This window comes from Tinamus guttatus, unplaced genomic scaffold (genome assembly GCF_059628265.1).
Source record: "Tinamus guttatus ecotype Peru unplaced genomic scaffold, ASM5962826v1 Tinamus_guttatus_pri_ptg000052l, whole genome shotgun sequence".
Lineage (NCBI taxonomy): Eukaryota > Metazoa > Chordata > Aves > Tinamiformes > Tinamidae > Tinamus > Tinamus guttatus.
Genome location: NW_028288586.1, coordinates 9,389,856 through 9,414,905, shown reverse-complemented (window position 1 = coordinate 9,414,905; position 25,050 = coordinate 9,389,856). Strand labels below are relative to the sequence as shown.

The 25,050-nt window shown below is 39.1% G+C and overlaps 1 protein-coding gene across 1 annotated transcript; it reads right to left on the bottom strand.

Moving 5' to 3' along the window:
* Positions 1 to 2,429: 2,429 nt before the first annotated feature.
* On the bottom strand, positions 2,430 to 24,842 carry HTRA3 (HtrA serine peptidase 3). Its single transcript, XM_010218378.2, has 9 exons — positions 24,401 to 24,842; positions 15,840 to 15,939; positions 13,753 to 13,975; positions 12,906 to 13,100; positions 10,439 to 10,471; positions 9,641 to 9,755; positions 5,754 to 5,802; positions 3,876 to 3,971; positions 2,430 to 2,970 (listed from the first exon to the last, which is right to left on the bottom strand). Exons 1-9 carry the CDS (start codon positions 24,822 to 24,824, stop codon positions 2,805 to 2,807), a joined length of 1,401 nt encoding a protein of 466 aa, XP_010216680.2. The 5' UTR covers positions 24,825 to 24,842; the 3' UTR covers positions 2,430 to 2,804.
* Positions 24,843 to 25,050: the final 208 nt, after the last annotated feature.

Sequence of the window (25,050 nt, the reverse complement as noted above, 5' to 3'; positions counted from 1 at the left end):
ACACAGGCAGTCATTTTAGAGGCCAAAGATCCTAACCAAAACTCAAAGATAGTGAGGTTGTTTTATAGAGTTACTGTTAACTACTGGCATCAGGAAATGCTGACTCTGGCGTAGGACAGAGCAGTTAACCTTTGCAACTCTAACCCATGTCAGAGGATGAGTGCCAATTAATAAAGTCTGTTCTTATCACAGCAGCTAACGGTCACATTGCAGCTGAAATGACACTGGCACTATTGTGTCAGAAGGAAATGACAATGCTTTTTTTCCTAGAAAAACCTCTCATTTATTCCCTCAGAATGCAAAGGCATTTCAAGAGTGTCAGACCTTGGGTTCCACAAGATTTGCAGAGAAAGCTTAGGAAAGTAAAGGAACTGTTGACTGAACACAGTGGTGTTGGAAGAGCAGGGAAACAACCTTCTCCCCTCACGTGGATGACAGCCTTTCTATATGTGGAAGTGCTTTCAGTGGCAAGATTAAAAGCTCAAGGCACTCTACACAGCACACTGATCAAATTTAATGCTATATCCCTTTCAGATGCCAGTCAGCATTACTGCAATAGACTTGTTGTGCAATTTATTTTAAAATCATTATTGTGTTATCTGGGAGCCCAAAAGCTACTTTCATAATAAGAAGCACCATGGAGGCAGCTAATCACTATATGAATCTTCTTACCAAATACTTTGTTGCCCAAAATTCTGAAAAAATAGTAAAACAAATCCAACTAATCCATTGATGGAACTAATCCAACTAATTGATGGAAATATTTTAACTTGACTAGTATTCAGCAGAGATGTAATCAAACACCCATCACAAGCTGTTGAATGATAAAATGGTCCCAAAATAGTATATATATATGTATATGAATAAGCTTGATTTTTATACGTGACAGTAATAGAGATGATATAACAGTATCCTTCTTTACATCAGAATTATTCTCAGGTAGGAACATAGAGATGATATAACAGTATCCTTCTTTACACAAGAATTATTCTCAGGGAGGAACATACTGATGCTTTTTGCAAGCTTGTTGCAAGTTAAGGTTGTATTTTAATGGAAGGGACTTAATCTGAATTCAGAAGAGATGAAGTTGTATTTATCGGAGTGTGAAAACAGCTCTCTCTTTGGCAACAGCATGGTTGTCACATAGCTATTCGAGACATGGGCAATACTATGATGGTAAGAAACAGCATTTCCTTTTTAGGAGGAATATAACCCATCTGTCTTTCAACTGTATGCTCGTACATCCAGCGAAGCAGGGGCTGACTGCTTTTTTCTGCATGCCTGGCAACATGCAAACCCTGTGGTGAAAAGCTTGTCACGAATGAGTTGGTGGATGTAGGCAGAAAGGCCAGGCCTGATGAGTACCTGATGAGGGAAGGTCCTAGCTTCCAGAGGGTTACCGTCTGCTACAAATAGGAGTTTGTGGAAGGCTCAGATAATACCCAAGTCTAAAACCCACATCTGGCTGTAGAAAACATTCCAGATACAGACACTCCCTCTGTCTCTTTGGGAATGATAGCAGGATCAACTAAGAGGATAGTGTTGTTGTTGAGGGTATCTACAAGATCTAGATTCATACTTTAATAAACTGAAGACAGAAATTGCTAAAGTATCCCAAGTGCTAGCTGTAAAGCAGGCTTAATTAATAGTGCTTCCTCTCTGCTTCTTGTCAGGTACACACAGAATTGAGTGTAACAGGAACCCAACATTGGATAATCTCTAAATGACATCAAAGCACAATTTAAAAATATGGGAAAGAAAAAGTGTAAATAATCAACTTTTGTGGAAAGCAATTCTTAGCATAGTCTAAGTAAGGACAGAGTAATTATATCAAAGGGTTGCAAAGGGCTTTCGTATCAGCGGGGTCCTGATTTCTGGTAGAAATTTTTCTTTTGGGAGGGTTTATTCCACTCTGACAGAATAGAGAGAGTAGAAACACTTGTTTAAAAAGAGATTTACAGCAACACTTTATTTGTGTAAACTTTTATCTCCTTACAGTAGAAACATACACAGTACAAGCCAAAAGTAGTATAACAATTTTACAGCCAAGCTTACTGGTAAAACGCAAAACTAATTTGTATCAAATTTAAAAAAAAATGTGCACTTTCTCAAACTTAACTTTGTTCAGCACATCGTTTTGATTTATATATAATAAGGCATTAATTCTATAAGAATCATTTACTATATTCCAAAATTGCATGACCTAGGTGTAACACTCTATAGCCTGATACCATTTTTGTTCCTTTCTACATTTACAAATTTAATCTATTTGCATTGACATGTAGCATACAAGCACTAAGAACAAATGCAAGCTTTGCCAATACCAGTTTCACATAAAAAATGGTGTACAAAAAGCTCAATTTTGCATTGCAGTAGCTTAGTTCTGCTGCAGCCATGACTGTAGTTTAGAAAAAAAAAAAAAAATCCCCTTTTGGCATGTTTCCTCACTTTCCGCAATGTTTTGGTCTTTCAAACCACTGAACTGAATCTGCTCTGAACTCTACAGAAACTAGAAGGGGATCCCATTTCTACCAGCTACCAATTTTTTTTCCTCCTCTCCCTCCCCAGAACACAACCCAGAACACTTTTTTTTTTTTTTTTTTTTTTTTTTTTTTTGAGTTACATCTTCTATACAAGGAATAATCCAATTCATCCTAGCTACTATGTACAGAAATGGCTCAGGCAATTAAGTTAGTCCACCTTGTCATTAGTCAACAGGAAGTATAATTACTGTAGCTGTAAAGGAGGTATCTAGTGTTCCAGAATACGTGAGTTTATTATGATGAAAGCTTCCTCAGTTCTATTTACATGACAACTTCAGGCTCAATGTTAAATAGCAAATCGTCATTTCCTCTCCGAACTTCAAGTAGTAGAGGTGACTCATTCATCACAGCCTCTTGCAGGTCACTGGAAGTCATCAAAGGTCTCCCGTTGACTTTAACGATGATGTCTCCATCTTGTATCCCTCCTCTGTATAGGCAAGAAAAAAAGCAGAAAGAATGTATTCTACCCAGAAAAACGACAGGGCTGTTCACCAAAAAGGGTGAATGTCATACTCTTTCCTTGCTTTAGCCTCCATAGGAGGGGGGTTTCATCCTCTGATAGAGGCATACTAATGAATAATGCTCACTACATGTAAAATCCGTCTTGGAATATTTCACTGAAGATTTTCTTCTAGAACAAACACACAGAGAGTACAAGTAGTCTATTTTTTCTTGGCTTTATAGAAATAGAAAGGACTTTTAGCCATGGTTGACTCATTCCATCCACCTGAAAGACTATGGCCCTGTCTCTACAGTAGATTTCGCACACAAGAAATTAAATCTATTTGCAAAATTTAAAGACAAATTAACTGCATCAACTGAATTATAAGTAAATTAATTCCTGCTGCTCAAGTGTGAGAGGGAATGGCTGCTCTTCCTACTTTGTATCTTTTAAATGATTCCTAAAATAATTTGTAAAAATGTGCTATTTATTTTCCAGCTTTTCTGTATAATGTTTTCTTCCTCAGAGATAAATAATTCTCAGAGAATAACTCAAGCAATTTCTAACATGAATGCAATTCTATTTCAGAATTAAACTCAAAGTTTCTATTTATTATTATTTACCTTTCAAAGACAAAATTGACTCATAAATCTATATATTATTAGTGCTTTATGATGTCATTTGAGAAGTTTTGAAATAGAAATATTTCACCTTTGTAAAAGTGAGTTGGATCTTAATACAAATACTTTAATTTTTTTTTTAAACCAAAAGGCACAAATTTTAAGTTTTAAAATAAAAATCAAGACTGCTATGATTAAATGCTTGAATACAAATAGGAATACCTATTTGGAAATAGATTTATGGTTAAGAAAATCATGTGCTCTGCATACCTATGAGAAGGTGAATTTGGAACCACTTCATGTACATAAATTCCACTTCTGACATCGGGGAAATCAGGATTATTGTGTTTCAATTCCTCCACCAAGCTAAAGAGGATCAAAATAATATAACATTTAATTCTGCTAGTGTTATAAAATCAGTAATATTGAAAGCATTCCTTTATTCTTATTCTCACCCCCAGGTAAATAATGCAATAGAGAAATGTCTGCCTCTCCTTCTTTGCCTGACAACATACAGAATGCAAACTTAAATAAAACAAGTAACAGTCCAATCCAAAGTAATACATTTCAAGAGTCAAAAACACCTACCTGTGCAAAAACTGCTATATTTTATGTTCCCATAAATCTAGAAATAGATTTCTATTAATAGAGCTTGACTTGTGTCATTTGCAGCAGTAGCACTGAGAGCCCCTCCCACACACACATGCTGTCCTAGGGACTCTACAGGAATGAAAGTGGTTCTTGCTCCAAAGAATTAACATTGGTGATAAGGCAGATATTTGCTAATGACTTTCTTTTATTTTGCAATTCTTTAGGTAGAACAACACTGCTTTTAACAACTTCTGTAATCAATCAGGTGATCAGAATTATAATTTTTCCATGGAAACTAGTGCTTCAGCTTCTTCAAGTTTTCTCACAAATAAAATTGGTTGTGCTCATCTTTATAAAGATGACAGCAACCAGCTGTAAAATAGAGGCTCTAAATGCACCCTCTCATTTCTGAGGAGATAACGTCATGTCAAACCTAGGCATACCGTTGAGTTAAAACCCACTTATAGTTACAAAGAGTTTTATAGTAACAATGGATTACTTTGCTGTCCATCATGAGAATTTGGGGTACCTCAGATGGAAAGGAAGCCACAATAGCTACACACAGCTTCATTTTGGTTTTGATTGAGGAAGCTAACATAATTTAATGTCTAAAACAAACACAAGGAGAGAAACAACCTATAGATATCTTACACTGCTTTATTACATACAACAGAAGCAGTAGAAGCTCACACTGTGTTCACACCACAGTCTTTAGAGGCACATCCTGAATTTTTCTCAATTGATAATGGTCTGGTGATGTGAATGCCTTTACACTGATTCATTCCAGCTGAGGATCTGACCATTTGGGGCAGATTGCCAGAGTGTAACTCAATAAATAAAGATGGTTTTGGCTACAACCCCAGCTGTAAATTGTCTTGTTTAATTTTGTAGTCTACTGCCACATTGGAAATGTGCCTACTGGTGGAAAGGCCATGAGCATAAGAACCCTCATATGTTAGCCAGGATACGTCTGGGTAACAAGAAGACACAAACCAGTGTGAGAAAGAAAAGGCAATAAAGAACTGGAAGAGGGTTTCCATATTCTGGTTTGGTTAACAGGGAGAAACAAAGTTTTACTTCTGTTCTTTACCAACTGCTTTGTTTCAAATTAATGGTTGGATACCAAATCATACATGTGGCCTCCACTAGCACTGATAAAATTACTGCCAAACCCTTAGGCATCTAAACTGTTATTGGTACTTACACAGTCACGTAAATGCAGCAGTTTGTTTAAAATTATGCCAAAAACGTGGTGTAACTCCAGACGTGCCAGTCAAGTACCAAAAAAAAGTAACCAAGCTCCTTCTAACTTCCCACATGGCACTCACTAGTGTCAGTATTTACTGAATCACTGACTGATTTTCCAAGGCTCAGAACATACATTCCACCAATACAATTAAAATGTTCATAAGCCTTTTTGAAGCTAACACATATGTCCACATTCTGTAATTCTGTAGGGGTTTATAACCTAAGCTGAATAATGAAGTTCTGAACACTGAACACTTTTTGGAATTAACTCTATGACCAATTATACAATTACTTTACCAAGATACTTACGCAGGTGTTATTGTCAGCATTCTGATGCCAATGAAACGCTTCTTCCCATCTGCAAATAACATTTAAGAAATTTAGGCAAAAACTGATAAAAATGGTTGGATATAAAAGATCTGCCAATTCAAAAAAGATGCAACAGCTTTAAAAAAAAAAAGGAAAAAGAAAAAAATCAGGCACATCAACAATGATGCCAACTTTTCTTTTGCTTGACTGTGGTGCATGGAATGAGAATCCTCACCAGTGAGAGAGTAAGAGAAGGTTCTTTCCACTCTGTAAAAGATTGCAGCAATGTAGGAATGAGATTTAAAGAAATGAAAATTTCCACCTGTTAGAGAAAAGATGGCCTCATAGAGAAAAACCTGAAAGCTTATTAGAGTTCCAGTGCAGCTCAATATTTCTTCCCCCAAAAAATGAAAAGTGAGTTAAAGACCTTAACCAGGACTCTATAGAATCTTAAATAGTGGAAATGCACTCCTTCAAGAACAGTGACATATTCCTGCAACTGGCCTTTAGTAGTCAGGATATTGCACAGCTGCTTTACAAACAAATGCACTTTGACAACCTCCTGGGGAGAGTGCCTCTGTAGTTAGTTACATCCGGTACTAAATAATATTTCCCCTTACTTGTTCCAGCATAACTACTTCACAATTGCTTTGAGATTATCCATATTCTCATATAAGAAGACAGACTGAAAAGGAGATGTGCAGAATCTCCTCTAACTCTTATTCGTTCCAAGAAAATAATTCCAAACTAAGGATCTAATCCTGAACATAAGCATGTCTAATATACCTATTAAAATCAGTGCTGAGTGGTAAAACATGAGATTTTCTACACTCCGGACAAACTTGTATCCCCAGTCAGCATGCATGCTTTTCCTTGAAACACTCTGGCTCTCCTATATTTTAGATTAAAATCAATCTGATCAAAACCAGATATAGTAAGGGCTCCATTACTTTAAATTGAAGTCTCAAAAAGCTTGAGCATGAGCCTGAACTGGTGAACTCGTGTTTCGTTAGTCCATGTAGCACACACCAATCCTTAAAAGGTAAATTTTCAATTAAAAAAGGCAAACATTCTAATTCTGCCAGCTAAAAATAAGTTTTTCCCCAGTTAAATAGTTAAATGATAAAGTTGTCTGCAAATCAAATTGAAGAGATATATAAATGACATGGACTGCCTGGTGACAATTTACTTTCTCTGTTAAACAATTTGCTGCTGGTCATGGCCTGGGTGATGTGGAAAGATGTAGGAGCATAATGTGTACTCTGAGGACTGAGTTAGGAAAAGATACTTGAAAGTGCAAAAATTGATCTGGAAGAAACAACAAGGGGGAGATTGGGCAAGAATGGAAAACCACAGAACAAGCAGAATTACTGCTGGGGATTTTTCTCCTTGTGGCTGATGACACGTGCAAAAACAAGGCTTTGAAAAAAAAAAACTAGCAATTATAGAGTTATTTGCTACTAAAGGTCTCATGTCTCTAGGGGCAACTTTGGATATGATTTCCCTCCCCGTTCACGCATCAAAATGTAAAGCTGCCTTCAGTCCTCTCCACAATTTTTGAAGTTTAATATACTTAGAATAGTGAGTCTCACTATAACAATAAAAAAGTTATTTCATAAATTAAGCTATGAAGTTAACGGGAGACTAGTACTCAATATGTTGCATTATTTTAGTCGCAGAAGTTGTCTGTAGAATCAACATTCCTCCTGACCACCACCCTTCCAACCATTTCCCATGTCAGATTTCACATAGGAGAACTTCAGGCTTTCTCTTTTGCAAGAATTCGTTCCATTAAATTTAACCCAAATTAAACATCTTACAAAAAATAAAGGTTTTTTTTTTTTTTTTTTTTTTTTTTTTAAACCAGCATTGAGCAGACGGAATATAATTGTAGACTTTATTAGAAATATCAGCAGAGACTGAATGGGCACAGACAACATTTCCTCATCCCAAGGGAGGGCCATTCTGAGGCCAGGGCTGAGTGACATTGGCAGAGCAGTATGAGGCACCTTGAACTACCGCTCTTGTGTTATGCCTGCTCATCTCAAATAAAACACCTCAAGACCTGTCACCTCGGCAGCTTGTGCAATGAGGCATAAGAAAAAATCATTAAGAGAACTCAAATAAAGTGAGGCCTTAAGTCTAAAGGACACGTAGTGAGCGTGAAGTCCCAGTAGTAGTTGAAAGAACACTAATACATTGGCACAGCCAAACTCAGAAGGCAGGAAACCATTGCAGCTTGAAGCTGGAACACAGCACGGCACAGGGATATGCAGAGATCACAGTTGGCTCTTCTAAGCATCGGGCCAGGTTAAACACTGATGTAGGTGCTTTGTGCCACGCCAGCAGCACAAAGTCAAGCAAACCAGCCTTGTCCCTTAGTCTAAACTTGAATCTGTTTTGTGTTAGCAGAATGTCACAAGCAACTGATTCCAAGCGTCTAGAAAGAGAGTGGACTATTTAAGGAGCTTTCTGTTCTGAAAGCCATTTTAAAAATCATCAGTAAGGACACCATTTACATTACTTTAAAAAAAAAATAGAAAAAAAAAGCAGAATTTGATGAGGAATCTTCACATATACTCAGAAAGCCGCTGAAGCAGCTTTCATGGCTACTGGTAATAATTAGCAGTGATAGATTAGAGAGAGATTAGATAGATTAGAGCAGTGATAAATTTGTATCATTAGAATGATACAAATACATAAGTGAGCAAATAGTTTTACCACAACTGATAAGACATTACAAGGATGTAACTGCAGATGCATATAAATGATTTGTTGAATGTGGCCAGTACTGATTTCTCCCGTTTCTCATTGCCCATCTTAGAATAGTTTTTATTCACTTTTCTACTGATGTTATATGAGAGGCCAGGTTGACCTCCTTGGCTGGACTTTCTCCCTAATATGCTGTTACACTTCTAATTTGCTGTCTTTAATCCCAGAGTATCTGTGTTCAGCATCTCTGTGGTTTTACTGCTCTGACCAAGACCTAATTCATAGTATATGGCAGACCTAAGACCGGAACTGAGAAATTCCTATAGGTACTAGCAAAAGACACTGAGGTAAAGTCAGTCAATGCCTCAATATTTAGACTCACTTCCAGAAGTAAGAAAAAACATGCAGATGGTTAAAATCCAGATAGAGATGAAGACACTTAACTTCATGTACCAGTTTAAAATTTTCTAGCTATAAAATAAGGCTGCCAATATTACTGATAAATCCAGAATTGGCAAAGATTTTCAGACCTTTCAGTGAATAAATATCTCTGGAGTGTGATAAATTTCTAGCCAAAATACATTGGGTATTATATTGGTATTACACACATATTAGGTAATGTGTAACATTTGGCTAATAAAAATTAGTCCAAATAATTCAAATGCCATTCTCATCCTACTATTTTCTTTGTTCCTGTACAGCAGAATATTATATATTTGCAGTTGTATACAATGAACGGGACTTCACAAATGTATGCCTTATGTATAAAACTGGTAGATAGGGAGATAAAACTAGTAGTCATCTGATCAGCTCAGACTTAAAAGACTAAGATCAAGCATTTTGAGCAGTATCCTGAATATCTCTTATATGCCAGAGTGAATCTAGAAAGAGCTGTTTCCTAAAGGAATTTTATCATCTTTAGGCAATATGGTATTTAGAGCCAAATAGAAATATTCTTAAACTTATTTCATGAGATCTAATTGTACCATAAGGGTAGATCCAAAACTACTGAAATGTCATTGAAGTAAATATGATAAAAACATCCCAAGAATTTTGCTTGCATGAGGAAGGAAAGGATAAGACCCCTTCACCAAATCACCATTTGTTCTCAAGATTATTTGAGACTGAGATCATAACTGGAAAGTGACAGCATCATTATTTCCCGCAGACCTTACCTTTACTTTGCTTGTCATGTGACTCTGTGAGGAACTGAGTGATGCGGTCTGAAGGAATAGCAAAGGAAATCCCAGCTGTAACCTTTAAGGTATTAATTCCAATCACTTCACCATCCTGTGAAGAGACAGGAATCAGTTAATTTGCTGCTAATGTGTAGGGTTCAACTTGCTACCTAGCATTGTATTTTAAAAGATGGTGGAGGTAATTTTTTAAAGTTTTGTAATCATTCAAAAAAAAAAAAAACACATTATTTCTAGGAGAGAATCTGGGCTATGATTCACATTGCTTCATATTTAACTATGATGGCCAAAGAGATTACACTACAGCTTGTTTATCCAAGAATCCTCCAACCACTCAGCAAGAGGCTCCCTCCGCTGCAGTGATCAGCTGCACTTTAGCAACACTTCACTGAATGGTGAAGTCAGTGCTGCTTTAAAGCAATCTATTCTAAAATCTGCTGGGTGGATTACTGAGATCCCAGCTTTGCCCTGCACCCCAGGTTTCAGAAACAACACAGCTACTCCCACCAGATTCACTTCTTCACCCGCTGAGCAAAATTTCCTCTGGTCTCCACAGAAATATTTTTCAAATGTGTATGAACTGAAACCCACTTTATGTGATTTGGATTAGCCTCAGCATATGTACCCACTGTTAGCCTGCATGACTGACAGCTGCTATAACTGATAAGCCTTTACAATTTAGCATAAGAGCACTCTGTGCTACCACTGTGTATCCTCTGGCTAGTAATTTACACAGAAAACCAAAACAAACAGCTGAAAAGTAAGCCACAGACTTACCAGATTAACCAGAGGTCCTCCAGAATTTCCATACTGTGAAAGTGATAAAAGCAAACAATAAATTGGCCACTGCAGGAATTGAAAATTGCATTTCAAGCAGTATTTTATTGGTTAGCAAATGAAAGAAGCAAGGCATTTCTGAGGCCTATTTTACCTGTTCATACCTCTAATGGATTAGGTTTCTTCATTTTTAGAAATAGGTCTTAAGTTAGGAGCAGCAACTTGCCAACCAAATTAATTAGGCCATAATTGAAAGAGAAGTTAAAGAGTACTCTTAGCTTGTTATATTTGAGGGGTGTTATTCGTCACTTTGGTCTGCAATACTGTCAGTCTTTCTTATTCACTACCAGGAGAGAAAAAAGCACTTTGAAAGTTCACTCATGGCACATTGCTGTGAGGCAGGCGCCCTGCAAGGACATCTTTGGTAACCATGGATTTGCAAACAGTTCTGGGGAGAGCACACAGCAGCTCTGAGCAGTTTTAAATTGCCTAATACCTAATGGCCTTCAAAGGAAAAATCCAAACAGGACTACAGGAAGTGGGAGTTGGCAAAGTTTCTTGTCCATCTTCATGTTGGCTCACCAAGATTGTTTTCGAGTGAGGCCAGTCTATCAAATAGCCAAGAGCAGCAACTTACCACTCAAAATAAACAGAAGCTAAGGAAGGCATGACAGCAACATGAGCCATCTAAACTGTTTATGCTTAGATAGCACTGGACAAACCTTATTTCTTATCAGAAGAATAAAATGGACATCAAAGTTTTAAACAGCTTAGAAGTTCATGTTTAGAAAGAGAGATCGGTTTCTTATGTAGTCTCTTTTCAGGGACCAGGGGCTACAACATTTGACTTTTATGTCTGACATGAAAATCTGATAAAGGAACCAGGATAGTGATTTTTCAGCCTTCAGATACTCTTTCAATGACAATTTTCAGCATATCATCTTGCATTCATATGATAATGGAAGGTGCTTGGCAGAGGCAGTATAGCTCCATTTAGGAACGTATGGCCCTGTTCTGTCCTGCCCCATGTTCCTGCTGTCCCAGCATTTCTCAGAAGGCAGCTGCATGCACATTCCTGCAGGAAAGTCTTGGCTGAGCCACAGGAATGCTCTGAATAGAGCAGCTCTCAAACTCCTCCCATTCTCAGGAGAAAACTAGTGCATTAACTAAGCACACAGCATCTTTATGCCAGGGACTCTCTTCATATTCTATAGTCTCTTATGACAAAGAAACCTCAAATATTGTGTCATTTTCCCTACCTCATCTTCTCTTACTATTCCTTCTAATGCACTATTACCTGATTCACTCTGCTATCTTTGTCTAAGTTGGTTCATTAGCTTTTCACAGCAGTGATTGCTTAAGCACACACAAGGAAGTAGTTTGATTTGGAGGAATGTGCACAGGCGTGAAGTCAAGAATCCCATGTTCTAATTCTGGCCCTGCCACCAATTCAGTTTGTGCTCCCAAGTAACGCATTTTGCATAAGCTTCTCTATTTGCAACTGAACAAACTAATACCAATTAGCTCCTGAAACATACAGGAGGGTTTTTTTCTTTGAGAAAACTCTCTTTAAGTCACACCTTGGTGCAAAAAAAAAGTAATCACTTTTTCATGCAATTTCTCTCAAAAAGTCTGTGAAAATAAACATTTATGAAGTGTTTTGCATGTGTAAAATTCTAAGCATTCTGATTTGTTGAGTTTGGAATTCAGAGCCATTAAATAGATGCTGGAAATATTTTCCTTTTAATATGTAACAGATTTAAACTGTAAAATTTCAGGCTGTTTTCTACCTCAGATGTGCACGCAGTACTCTTTTTAAAATCGCCTCAAGTTATATATACATCTGAAGATTTCTAAATAACCAAGCCTAAATGCACATAATGCAACAGGCCCTTAACTCTGATTTTTTATTTTATTTTATAGGTATTTTATATCTAGACTCTTATTTGGGGTACGTGATGCACATAAAAAACCTTTAAGTTCTTACCTGGACTTCCTGACAATAAATCCAAGCTGATGCTATCAACTTCACAACTCCATCTGGCTCTAATGGATGGAGGTGAAAAACACTGACTCTATTCTACAGCTTGAGGGATGAGATTAGCTGAGCAAGCACAGAGAGAAACACTGATTACTGCTATTCTCTATAATCATATGCTGCTGCACGAGATCTACATGACAAGAGAGGTCTGTCATATCTGGCATTTCTGTTGACAGCTGCAGAGAGGATCATTTTGTTTAACATCCCTTCCACAACACTAATGGCTGAATGCAGCTTAGACACCATATAGTCTTCTTTAAAAAGACTATAAGAGGGGATTTTTAGAAGGGGATATCACTGATTTTTAACAGAGCTCCTTTAAGTCAGAGAATTCATCTTTCAGAGCCCACACTTCCCTGCTGAACAGGTAGGGCTTGCAAGATCCCAGGACTATGAGGCTCAGCCCCTTGCACTCCTAGTACTTACGTTGATAATAGCATCTGTCTGAACATAATCCATGTCCGAGTCCCTCAGGCCAAGTTCTTTGCCATCTCGCTGAGCGGTGCTGACAATACCTGTTGTCACTGTGTTCTGTAAGGCAAAGGGACTTCCAATCGCCACCACAAATTCCCCTGGCCTCAGGTCAGCAGAGTGTCCCAGTAATAATACAGGCAATTTTTTCTTAAATAAACACAGGAAAAATAATTAGTTTAGATTTGAAAGTAACCTGACTAAACATCAAAAACTAGAGAGAGATTAGGAAGGCATATTGTCCATTCAATTCACTGTAATATGCCCCAAACTTAAGCCAGATCACACTAAAGTAGGACCTTACTGCTTTCAGCTGTCTTCAGAAATAAAGTGCAAGGAGCAATACCTTGCAATTTCATTCAGAAAAAAAAACGCAATCAGAATTCAAAACCATATTTTGCCTATTTTCCAGCGGACTATACCTTGTCCTCCCTACAGAATTAGCATACAACCTGACTATTGACATTCTGTCATTCCCACTATACTGCAGACCATTTTACAGTTCACAGACACACTAAGCTGGAAGGATTGCCTAACGACGGACGCTATTTGGGCTAACAGCATCAGAATGTGGCCACATACTAGCCAGGCCACATTATTTTTAGCAGTTCCTAGTACAGAAGAGACATAGGAATTTAAGATATGAAAGATTTCCAGGCCTACAGATGCAGTTTATTCTGAACATCATTATCTCCAGATCTGTTTCCAAGGAATCCCTAAATAAGTATTCCAACCAGTCAGCATGTACTTAAACTGAAATAAGGTTGCCAAATTCATTCATTTCTCTGTTTAGAGCACTCACCTTAGGGTGAATCTTTATTGTTGCAATGTCAGACTTCTTGTCAATGTCTTTGATGGTGGCTTCATAGGTATCTCCATTTTGCAGCTGCACTTTCAGTTGTTGTCTCCCTGATATGGCATTGGTGCTCGACACCACGTGGGCATTGGTCACGATTAAACCAGAATCTGACATAATAAACCCAGATCCACTGGAAAGGGGGACATTCCGACCAAAAAGAGGATGCCTGTACAAAAGATAAATAGTTATTACTCAAAAAAGGGGAAAAGAAAATGACAGCATTAGATGTTATCCACCACCTTTCATTCCAAGAAATACCAAAGCTTCTATTTGATAACTTCTATTAGAGCACTTAAAAATAAATATAAAATACTGATGAAGAAAGGAACACTTCCTGAAACCCTGCAGACTGCTTTTAGTCAGGCAGGGAGATATGAACTGAGGTTTCCAGAAAGCTGGCAAATCACACAGTCTTTTTCTTTATTATTTTCTTTTGAAACTTCTCCTTGCAAGGAGGAAAAGGCAGGTGTAAAGAAAAAAGAGCATCTCATGTGACTCTCACTTCTATAGTGAAAGAAAGTGAGGTCAGGATGTAGGCAGGGCTGACAAATGGACTGATCCTGTGACAGGAAAGAGCTGCCCAGGGAGAAGGAACCTTCCAGCTGGATGGGGGAGCAAAGGAGGTGATGATGTCTCAGAAGATCAGGAACCATGAGCGTAGAAAAAAGTTTGTGTGCAGGCTGAAAGGACTAGGAATGTAAAAGCAGAAATGAAAAACACTAACAATGGTGAGATTTGAAGGGAACATCATTTGCTGCACTAAAGATAGCTAAAAGACTTTATTGTATGTGTCATAGGTACAATATTACTGTATATGTTTAAAGTAGTTAATTTTTCCTGTGAACAATTGCTGCAGTGACCTTAGATTCACTAGGGGAACAGAAAGTGCCTTAGCAGCAGAAAACGAGAAAATGTCCACAAGTTAATCTTTCATGTGATCCTTATTAGAAAATTGTTTGAGAGTCCTGGGCTGTTTCGCAGTGAAGAACTGGAGCCAATCTCAGGCAGAAGGCAGTACCACAACTAGTGCCCAACAGGTCACTAGGCAAACATTCACTTTTAGGGAAGGAAAAAGTAATATTAAAAATACATGAAAACACCTAAAAGGTCTTCAGCTGTAATGTGCTCTTAACAGTTTAACTAAGAATTAAGTTCAGTTAACAGTTAAGATCTTTTAACATTCTCTTAAAAGACCAGTTACCATGTGCACATGCCAGGTTTTAAAGCCAGTTATCTACCTCAGTTCTACAAATCAAAAACAAACAATAAAAAACAAATAAACAAAAGAATTCTCAGGAAATTCTTAAGCTCATGCAAAATTAGAGCATCCCTTGGAGAAAGAAATCCAGGTAATGGAGTATCTGTAATATTGGTAATGATTTATCCTGACAGCAAGTTGTTTTGAGTACTTGATGTTAAAAGCTGCCTCCTTAGCTCCACCTTCTGTATACTTAATTTTGTTATGTCTTGGTCAGCAAATGTAGTAGATTATTTTTATATCTACTAAAAGTATTTATATGGTTAGGTGGATTACAGATGGTCAATGAAATAACTCTCAATGTTTTTCCTGACAAAATGAAATCACTTGACATCACCACTCACTGAAATAAGCAAGAAAACACTATGCTTTTCCAGATTACTTTTCTGTACTTTTTTGTTTGTTTGCTTTTTAACTCTACATAACAAACACAACCCAATCACATTGTTGTGAAGAATGTCTCCAAAGAAGATAATGTATCCTACTGAGGGCAGAATCTGTTGAAAGTCAGTTGAATGACTCTAAACCTACTAAACAGGAACAAGACACAAAAAAGTAGGTAATGGTACTTTTCATACAAAAGCTCACTCTCGCAGTCCTCAGATCTAGCTTCCCTGGATGAGACTACTAAAACATTTCAAAATAGTTTGAACATCAGTAATTCAATACTATAGCAGTGAACTGTTCTATTCGATGGCAAAAGGAGGTAAAGGAAAATATTTGTAGCCACTTATCAAACAATGCAATTAAAATATAGAGTTAAAAGTGTTACCTGAGGAAAAGTTCAATGTGCACAACTGCAGGTGCGATCTTTTCCACCACATCTGCTATGAAGTTAAATTTGTATCTTGGGCTGCTGGACTGTAGGTGACCTATACTAGCAGAAAGAATTGGATATGTTAATAAGAAAATACTCTTTTAACCCAGTAAGTGAGATAAATATGTTTTGAGTTTCTCATAATGGGATAGTTTTCAATCAGATTTGGGGAAAAGTAATTGAAGTCATTAGGATTTGTTCAGAATTAGTCAATTTTTCGCTTCATCCTGAGATAGCTAAACAACAGTTTTCCAGTTTTCTTGGAAGTGCCCAATATTATCTATCTTGAGCATTTTCCTCAGCAAAACTACTAACTATTAGCTAAAATACATAGGATCATAGGACAAGTCAGTCTGGAAGGGACCTGAAACCTCAACCAAATTGGAAGGTTGGAGGGAAGTTAAAAGGATCCAGGCAAAGAGGTTGGACTAGAGACCTCCTGAGATGTCTCCTGACAGGCCTCCTGCTCAAATCAAGTTCAATTACCAACTCAAAAGCACAACAGCTCTGTTCGGTTAAAAACCTGTGAGAATGAAGATTCGTGCCTGTTCCACTCCTTCACTGTCCTCATGAGGAAAGGGATTTTCTTGTAACTAGTCTGAGCATCTGTTGCTGAAATTCATTCTTGTCTCCTCTCATCCTTCCACTGTGCACGTCTGTGAAAAGCCTGGCTCTGTCTCCATGACCTCCCCACAGGCATGGCAGGCTGCTGTTAGATCACCATGAAGCTGCACTTTTCTCACAGGACATGTGCTTCAGCCCCTCAACCGTCTCGGTGTCGCTCTGCTGAACTTGCTGCAGTTATCAATGTCTTTCTTGCAATGGGGCTCCCAAACACAGGTGCTCTAGATGTAGCCTAAGGAGCGCCATGTAACATCACTGCAGCTCCTTCCTACTGCATTTAGAACCCAAAAAAGGATTTTTTTTTGAAGCAGACACATTAGAAACCTGTGGTAAATTATAACTTTTACACTTAAGTTTTGCAAGCTCACAACTAAGCTATCACAACATAACTATAGATTACTAAATACTAAGCATTCTGGAAGACAGCTCAGTACTAACTTAAATGGCACCGTACACAACAATTATGAATACTCAATGGAGGTCCTATGAAATGACCACCTCAGAGGGAAAGAAGCCAACAGCATCGTGGATTGGAGTGTCACAACATCGCAAAGGAGCAGTCCTTCGTGTGCTAGAACGTCTTGCTTATCCGCAGTGCTTAATACATGAGGCCATATCACCATGTATGTTAGGGTATGTCATAATACATTGAATAGTAGTTTTTCATGTCCACTACCTGATGCTTTAAAATTAACCAGAGAATCTAAGGAAGGGAGTCAGAAAGTTGTAATCAGATACAGCAAGCACATTTTTTGGCTTTGTTCAAAATCTGGTGCAACAACACGCTGTATGTTGCCGGTTAGTTAGGAGGAAGATGCTTTATAATCTAGCTTCTGAAAGGCTTATATCATTTAGAACTTATACTCTGTGCCATCGGATCAGTGATTTGCTTGAGGCTTAAGTCATGCTGAAGGGTGGCCTTATCTCCACAGTAGCTCCAGCACTCCCAGTTAATTCCTGGTTTTAAGGGCTCTAAATTTCCCTCATTCTAGACAACCTAACACCTCAATCCAGATAATTTATCTTTTGAAAGTATGTAATTTTCCTACTTCAGCTGCCATTTACCTTTGTCTCTCCGTGGAAAGTAAGTGAGAGAGAAAGGATATGCATCGTGCAAAAAAGAGAAATACACAGAAAAGAAAGGAGGAAGAAATTTGAAAATGAGAGACTTCTCATGCATTTTGGTTTTCTGTGTAGTTCTTTATTCAACGATCACTCTGGCCAACCCAAATCTAAAGCTGTTTTACTGTCCATTAAACCTTGTAAATTAGTTGGAATAAGTGCAGAGATCGCCGCATACTAGAATCTAACCACTTTACTGATGTCTCACCATTCTCTCCTGTTTTTCAAATGAATACATAAGACAGTGGAAGACACAGAAGTAGTTCTAACAGCTTGTTTAATCTTTCAAAAGGCCTTCACAGTACAGGACCTGCAGAGTCAGAAAATGAGAGATCTTACATTATCACAGTAACTAAAAGACTTGAATCAAAGACAGGAATTTTTGGAGCTTAATATGGAATGGATACAATGCCAGTACCAAAAAGAAAAAACAAAGTCCTAAAGGAATCAGATTAAGACAACTAGGGATGTCTCATTAGAGCTTTGAGTGGTCTCCTTCCTGTTACTGGACATGGGATTTAGCTCTGAAAGGAAACCATGCTTACATTTAGCAAGCTAAATTTATATGAAATGGTATAAACAAAAGGAACAGCTTGGCAGGAAGAGATTCAGCCTATTTTATGTACATTCTCACGTACTCTGAAAAAACACTTCTAAACGCTTCTAAACATGCTTATTTCAGTACTTAGTTTAGAAGAGACAATGAATACAGAGGTCAATCAAATGCAAGCTCAACACACTGTTATTTGTTTGGTTTACTGAACCACTCAGGATTTATCTTACCTTCAAATCACAAGCAATTTGCCTGATTATGCAGTATGTCCTTTGAAGTCTAGTGTCATGCATTTAAATGCTTGCATATACAGCAGTGTTCACTGATGGGATATAATATCATTACCATATTTATCTTAAGGAAAACAACTATGTGTCTACAGGAGACAGTAAGTTAGACCCTCGTTTGAGACACATGGGCATAAGTGGGGGAAAAAAGCATGGCGAATGTGGGCTCTTAAACTGGCATAAAGCAGCATAGCTCCATGTAAGGCAGAGCTGTGCATTAGCTGAGAGCTGAGCTATTCTTTCCATGCCAAATTGTCACAGCACAGCACAAGGCTGAAAAAGCAGCAGAGGAAGACTGCCAAGTGCATAGAGCCACCAGTGAAACATCATGGGTGGCAGTGCCTTCCTAGCTGAGATTTGAAATAGGTAGGGGTAGAAAATTTGACAGAGGTAGCAGATGAATGAAAATGTGGCAAGAGTGGAAGAAAATAAATGAGGTAATAGAGAATATGTAAAACCAAAGCAAAGCCTGTGAAAGCATTTATCAATCTGAGCTAGGGGCAGAAGACAAGAATACTCAGACTTGAAGTAAATTTAAATGCACCTTATATGTTCACTGGGGACATATAGGAAGAGGAAATTTCAAACAAAGGAAGATCAAGAATAACAGACACACAAACTTTGCAAAAAAAGGTCGACCTGAAGATCTGCTGCCCTGATTAGAGATGAGCAGCTTGCACCACTAGTGGCTTATGGAGACTAAATACTGGCAAAAAATGACTTAAAATCTTGAGATGCCTACACAGAAGCTGAGAAAAATCTTCATCCCTCCCCCTCCCCCCCCATCTTTTCCTGCAAGCTGGGAGCATTAAACACCTTTAAACACATTATCTGGCATCCTACCAAGGAAAGCTCAGGCTGTAGAATGAAAAGAAGTAGCTTCAAACTAACATTTGTTCTTGTCGCTTCCTAACCCCATCCAATTTAAGAGAATTTAATAATCAATGAGTAACATTGTATGCACAATTCTCACAGAGCTGACTAGCAGAAGTCCTCAATGTACTTTAAAAGGAAGGTATTACAGACTGAGAAACTGAGGAGTGAAGTAATGTACTACCTTGTACAACACGTGTAAGGTCATCGTGCAAACATATATTAAGAACTGGAATGGTAGAACTGGGGCCTTCTATCAGACCTCCAATCTAACCATTAATCTGTGCTAACTGGTAGAGACTTACTACTGCTGTTATTCTTACTATGTCATAAAATCACACATGTGATAGTCCTGCTATCTCTTCCTTCACTTTTTTTTTTTCCTTGCAGATATTCTTGCTGCATTACACAGCTTTCATGCAGCTCTCAGACCTCTACTGGACTGTGAATGTAAAAGCTCCACATCTACCATAGCTTCATGTGTTTTGATCTATTGACATACTGACACTTGATGCCCATTTTTCAGAAGGTCTCTCAGTAACATCCATTATGTCTGGTGATTTTACTACATGCTCATAATCCATCTCATTAACCAAGGCTAATTTGTCATGGCAAAAAGCCATCACTTAATCCAATTAACTATCTTTAGAATAACCAAGATATGAAAGCAACTTTGAGCAGGTTGCATTTTAAGCAAAAGCATGTTTACATGGTGTTATCTGCATTCGTAATTGAAAGAAATTGATTTTTGCAGTCTACTCCAAACCCACAAATCAGCCAGGTTTTCTGCAGATCTGAACTTCCATTTTATCTTGTAAATTAAGTTTTTAGCATTCAGCACCTTCTAGAAAGTACTCGAAATCCAGACATGGTTGTCAGGGAATAAATTGGAGTTAAAGATTCATTCATTCTATTTTGCAATGTTTGATCTACTGTTTCAGTTTCATCTATGCGCTTCAGCTACATGAGATTTATATGGCTAAAACTAAGTGTCTGTCAGGTGGAGTCACTTTAATTATCAGCTAACACTTTCCTGTATCTACAGACTATGAGCTCATTTAATAGCTTTGTATTTACTTAGCTGCAGAACAAATAGATGCACTCCAATCTCATTAACAACACTGTTGTAAACCAGGAGCAACTGATTTACCAGATTTGTAGAGTTAAATAGTTTGAACAAAACTGAGAAAAAAAACAGCAGAAATAAATTGTCATAGTCCCAGTGAAGACAATAAAGTTACACCACAGTTACACCAAAGTTACATTTGCTGAAGACTGAAAGTGTCTGAATAGCTGCCAACTTATTCCCTGTAGAATTAAATCAGCCCATATTCAATGCTTTCTTAAAGACAATGCTTTGCATTCAAATCCACAAATTTGTATCCTTAAGAATTTGTGAGCCTGAGAAACTCATTCTTTTGAGGTTGTTCCACCATCCCCCTTTTTAAAGCTTGCTTCAGAAAAGATCTGCATGTTCAGCTAAATTATTATGTCTAAGGGAGGACTGCAACCTGGCAGATATGATCACCAGGGATAAACACTGTCCCTACTGTGCTTTCATGGAAAGAAATGAAAGACAAATAAAAGATTATAATGTCTCTGCTTAAAAAACAGAAACATCTGCTGAAAACATAGGTTCACGGGCAGCTTTTCTGATGAATTCAGCACTAAGATCAAGTTGCATAGCTGTGCACTGACCATAAAGCCTTGGTGACTTTAATGCTACGTTATGTTTCAGGCAACTTGTTTATTCAGTGGATATCTACTGTGCACAGATGAAAACAATTTGTGAACCATCACCAATGTGGCTTTCTTGTGCAGTTCCGAAGTCACAACGGCCAGATGGAGATGGACTGACGCTTGCCTTCCTGCAAAGACACTCAATGCCTCACTGCCTTTAAAACATTATTATCCCTCCTTCCCAAGTGCCTTGCACAAGGAGATTGAATAAGACCATCTCTGTCCTGTTAGCAATTCTTCACAAAAGCAGTGAAGTGCTGTACTCAGAATACAGCAAACACTAAACAACGTTCATCCTCATCTGCAGGAACTCAAAACAGATGCAGACATAAGGAAAGCAGTCAGTAAAGGAATGCAACTAGAGCTTGAGCTTTCAGCCAATACCTTGCAATGATTTCTCTAAATAAAGCATACAGCTGGAGGGAGCCCTAGGCTCTGATGACAATAATGCCGGTAGGAGATGTCCATACATTTTACTGGGCCAGTTTCTCAGAAATGCAAGCAATGATACGGTCCATTGCTCCTTTGTACTTCCAAGGTTGCATGCATGAATGCTCCAAATATCCCAGACAGACCAGTGTACAATAATTCTGCTTATTTTAATTATATTCGCAAGCTGTTCTTTTTTTTTAACTAAACTTTTAGACTGGTTAGAATTGATGGACACAACTAAGATTTTACATCATGGCTCCTTTCTTACAGTTTCTTCAGATACTCAGTTCAGAGCACAGACATTCTCAGATGTAAACCTGCAAAGGATCAGTATGGAAACCAATGGGACTCATTTCCTGGAATGTCTTTCCTCAAAAGGTTTTTAATCAATCTTCTTAGTTACTTTGTTCCATTAATAGAATAATATCTTTATATCTCCCAAAATACTTTTTTTTTTCCTTTACTTTTGCCTCCTACATTAGAAAATCCAGATCTTCATTGGACATCTGAAATATTTTTTATACAAACCGTTAGCACAATCAGCATTGCAGAGAATTATCAACTGCACTGAGAACATTGTACTGAGGGCCCATAAACAGCTCTCTGTGCAGAAAAGTCTAACATAGATTGGTCATAAATTGCAGGCGACTTCACAAATTCTTTGTGTTTAGATTCAGAATTCAGTCCACCTAAAAATCCTGGTGACTCGTATCTCAGATAAGTCAAGGGTCTGCCAAGATATATGAGTAATTGTATGAGCAGTGGTTTCCAGGGCATGTCCCTCTGGAGAACACCAGTGAGAGGCTGGTTCCTGTATCTCCATGCAGCATCCTCCCTTTAGTGCACAGCATGTGCACCTTTCATTTTGGCACGTGGTGTTCCTTGTGCTAATCCAAGTCTTTTGCAAGGAAAGAACAGTTCTGTCATTTCTGGAATTATCACTTCCTTCGTTGTTCTGGGCACCTCTCTTCTTCCTTCCGTTCTGAATTATTTGCCTTTTTTTTTTTTTTTTTCCTTTTTCATATTCTGTGTGTTCTGAAAACTAAGCTTAAGTCAAGCGAGGTAAGGCTACTGTTATCTGGGACTATATGTGTCCTTTTAATATATGTGAAGTTAAGGTAAACTGGATTTGCTTTGCAACTTGCTCAGGGCCTCCAAACTCTGAGTCGTCTGAGACCAGATTTCCTTCATGAACAGGGTAAATAGACAAACTCGACAGTAATTTCAAACTGTTGATTTTCTTTTAAACCCTCTCATTACAGCCGTGCATGTTATTGTTTAAAATAATACATATACACACATACAAAAAAAAACATAATTGAGTTCTATTCCTGGCTCAACCACTGATTCAAGACTGACCTTGGGCAACACACTCAGTTTCTTTGAACTTGAGTTTGTGCAGCTGTAAAATTGAATAAAAAATTAAAGCTTCACAGACAACCAGATGCTTCATCTAAGCTGAGGTTTACTGGGACAAAAAATATGGCCAAAATAAAGTGAGCTGTAAAATAGTTGCTTGAAAAAAATGTTACCTCCACCTCGCTGCTCTAAATTGCTAAGCCAATTACAGCAGACTCAGGAGAATTCCACAAAGAAACCCCAGGCACTCTGTAAGCCCTTAGACACGGGCAATCTTGCCAGTTTTGGTTAAACATTCTAATTACTTTGCAATGGATGAATTCAACCAAATATTAGAAGGACTAAAGTTAAGAGATGCTTAGATGAAAATGAACAGGCAAGCAACAAGGTATCACTGAAAAATGATGGAGAGACTGATCACTGCAGCTCCATACTGACATCCAGAGATATTCTTGACTCTATAACATATGCCCGAAGTAACTTTAGAAATATCTTTTGACCTCCTCCTTCCTCATGCCCCAGTTTACCTGCTCTAAAGAGTGGCATGTATGAAAGGTCCTCTCTTCACAGAGCAGTTCTTAAAACACTAGGGACAGTAACACTCCCTTTGCCTTCTTGTTCCTCCCACTGCTTTTAACAAATTTACCACCTATAAACAGCGTTAAAGGTTCAGCTGGAATAACAGAAGCATCAGGCCATAATTTAAAACCTTCTTAAGCATATAATTTTTCTTTCCAGGAGTATTTTTGCAAATACAGTATAAGCACAGTGTGAAAATAACATGTGAGGAAATGCACTAACAGAAATAAGCAAAATTAACACTTCCAGAAAGGGAACCCTTTTAATAAAAAAAAAAAAATCGCTAAACTTCAAATTAAACAATCAAGCTGGAAGTTACCGTAAACTGTTGGAATATCCTAAGTGAAGCGAAGGCCCTAGTATCTTCCTGCAATGAGGAGATCACCTGACATCCTGAGCATCAGCATTTTAAGCTGTCAAAGGAGTTCACTGATATTTTTTCCTCTTTAGCCTCTCCAAGCCTACAGACGCAAGCCCTCCTCTAGGAAGGAAATATGAGAGACAAGAGATGATGTTTAGATATGGTCTAGTGCAATTTTGGGTGGTTTTTTTTGGCCTGTTTCAGCTACCTGGGTTTGACAGGTAATTTCCATGTAGAGATGCCTGACAGATGAATTAATCAGATTATTTTCTAAAGCCTGTCACTGGGGAAGGCCCAAGCACGTGAGCACTTCCAGATTGTCCGATCTGTTTGCACGGCACTTGGCACATCCCAGCTGCAAGATAACCATGGAGCAAATGCCGACGTCGAGTTACGACACCGACGCCAACTGTGGCAGCGTCACCACATGCTCGCGGCACCGACCAGGGCTTCCCCACGCTTGGGCCCTCTCCCTGCCCCAACGGGACCATCGTGGATCCATGCATCCATGGCCGGGCGGGACAAGGTGCCACGGCAGAGCCCCAGGCCTCCCCGCTGCCCCCGGGTCCCCAGCCCAGGCTCCTACCCGATTCACAGGCGCCTTTCTGGAGCTGGGCGATGGCGTGCAGGCCATGCTGCAGCGCCTTGCGGCTGGCGGCCTTCAGCTGGCACACGTTGTCGTAGGTGCGCCCGTCGCTGCCGCACACCTGCCCGCTGAGCTTGCACTGGCAGACGCCCTTGGCGAAGCGCTTGCCCATGGGGTAGCGGCAGTCGAGGCTGTCACCGCAGGGCGGGTCCTCCTTGCGGCCGCAGGACTCGCCCTCGCCGGCGGCGCAGATGAGGCAGCAGTTGCAGCGGTCGGGGACGTAGCCGCTGGGGCAGCTGGGGCTGGGGCACTTGGAGACATCGCAGCGGGCCGGGCACTTGGCACGGACGGCCGGCAGCTCCGCAGCGCCGTGGCCGCGGCTCAGGCAGAGCACGAGCAGCGGGCTCAGGAGCGAGAGCTGCATCCTGGCGGGGCGGCGAGGCAGGGGCGGTCAGGCTGCGTGCGGCCACAGGTGCCTCCTCCCGCCTGCCTCCCTGAGCAGGGCTGAGCGGGGAAGAGCGGCGGAGGGAGAGAAGGAGGGAGAGTACGTAGCAGCGGAGCAAAGGCTGGCTCAGTTCATGGGAGATGCACAGCAGCTTAGCGGCTCCCCGGCACTAGCTCGCAGGGCTGAGGCATAGAGCCATGGCCAA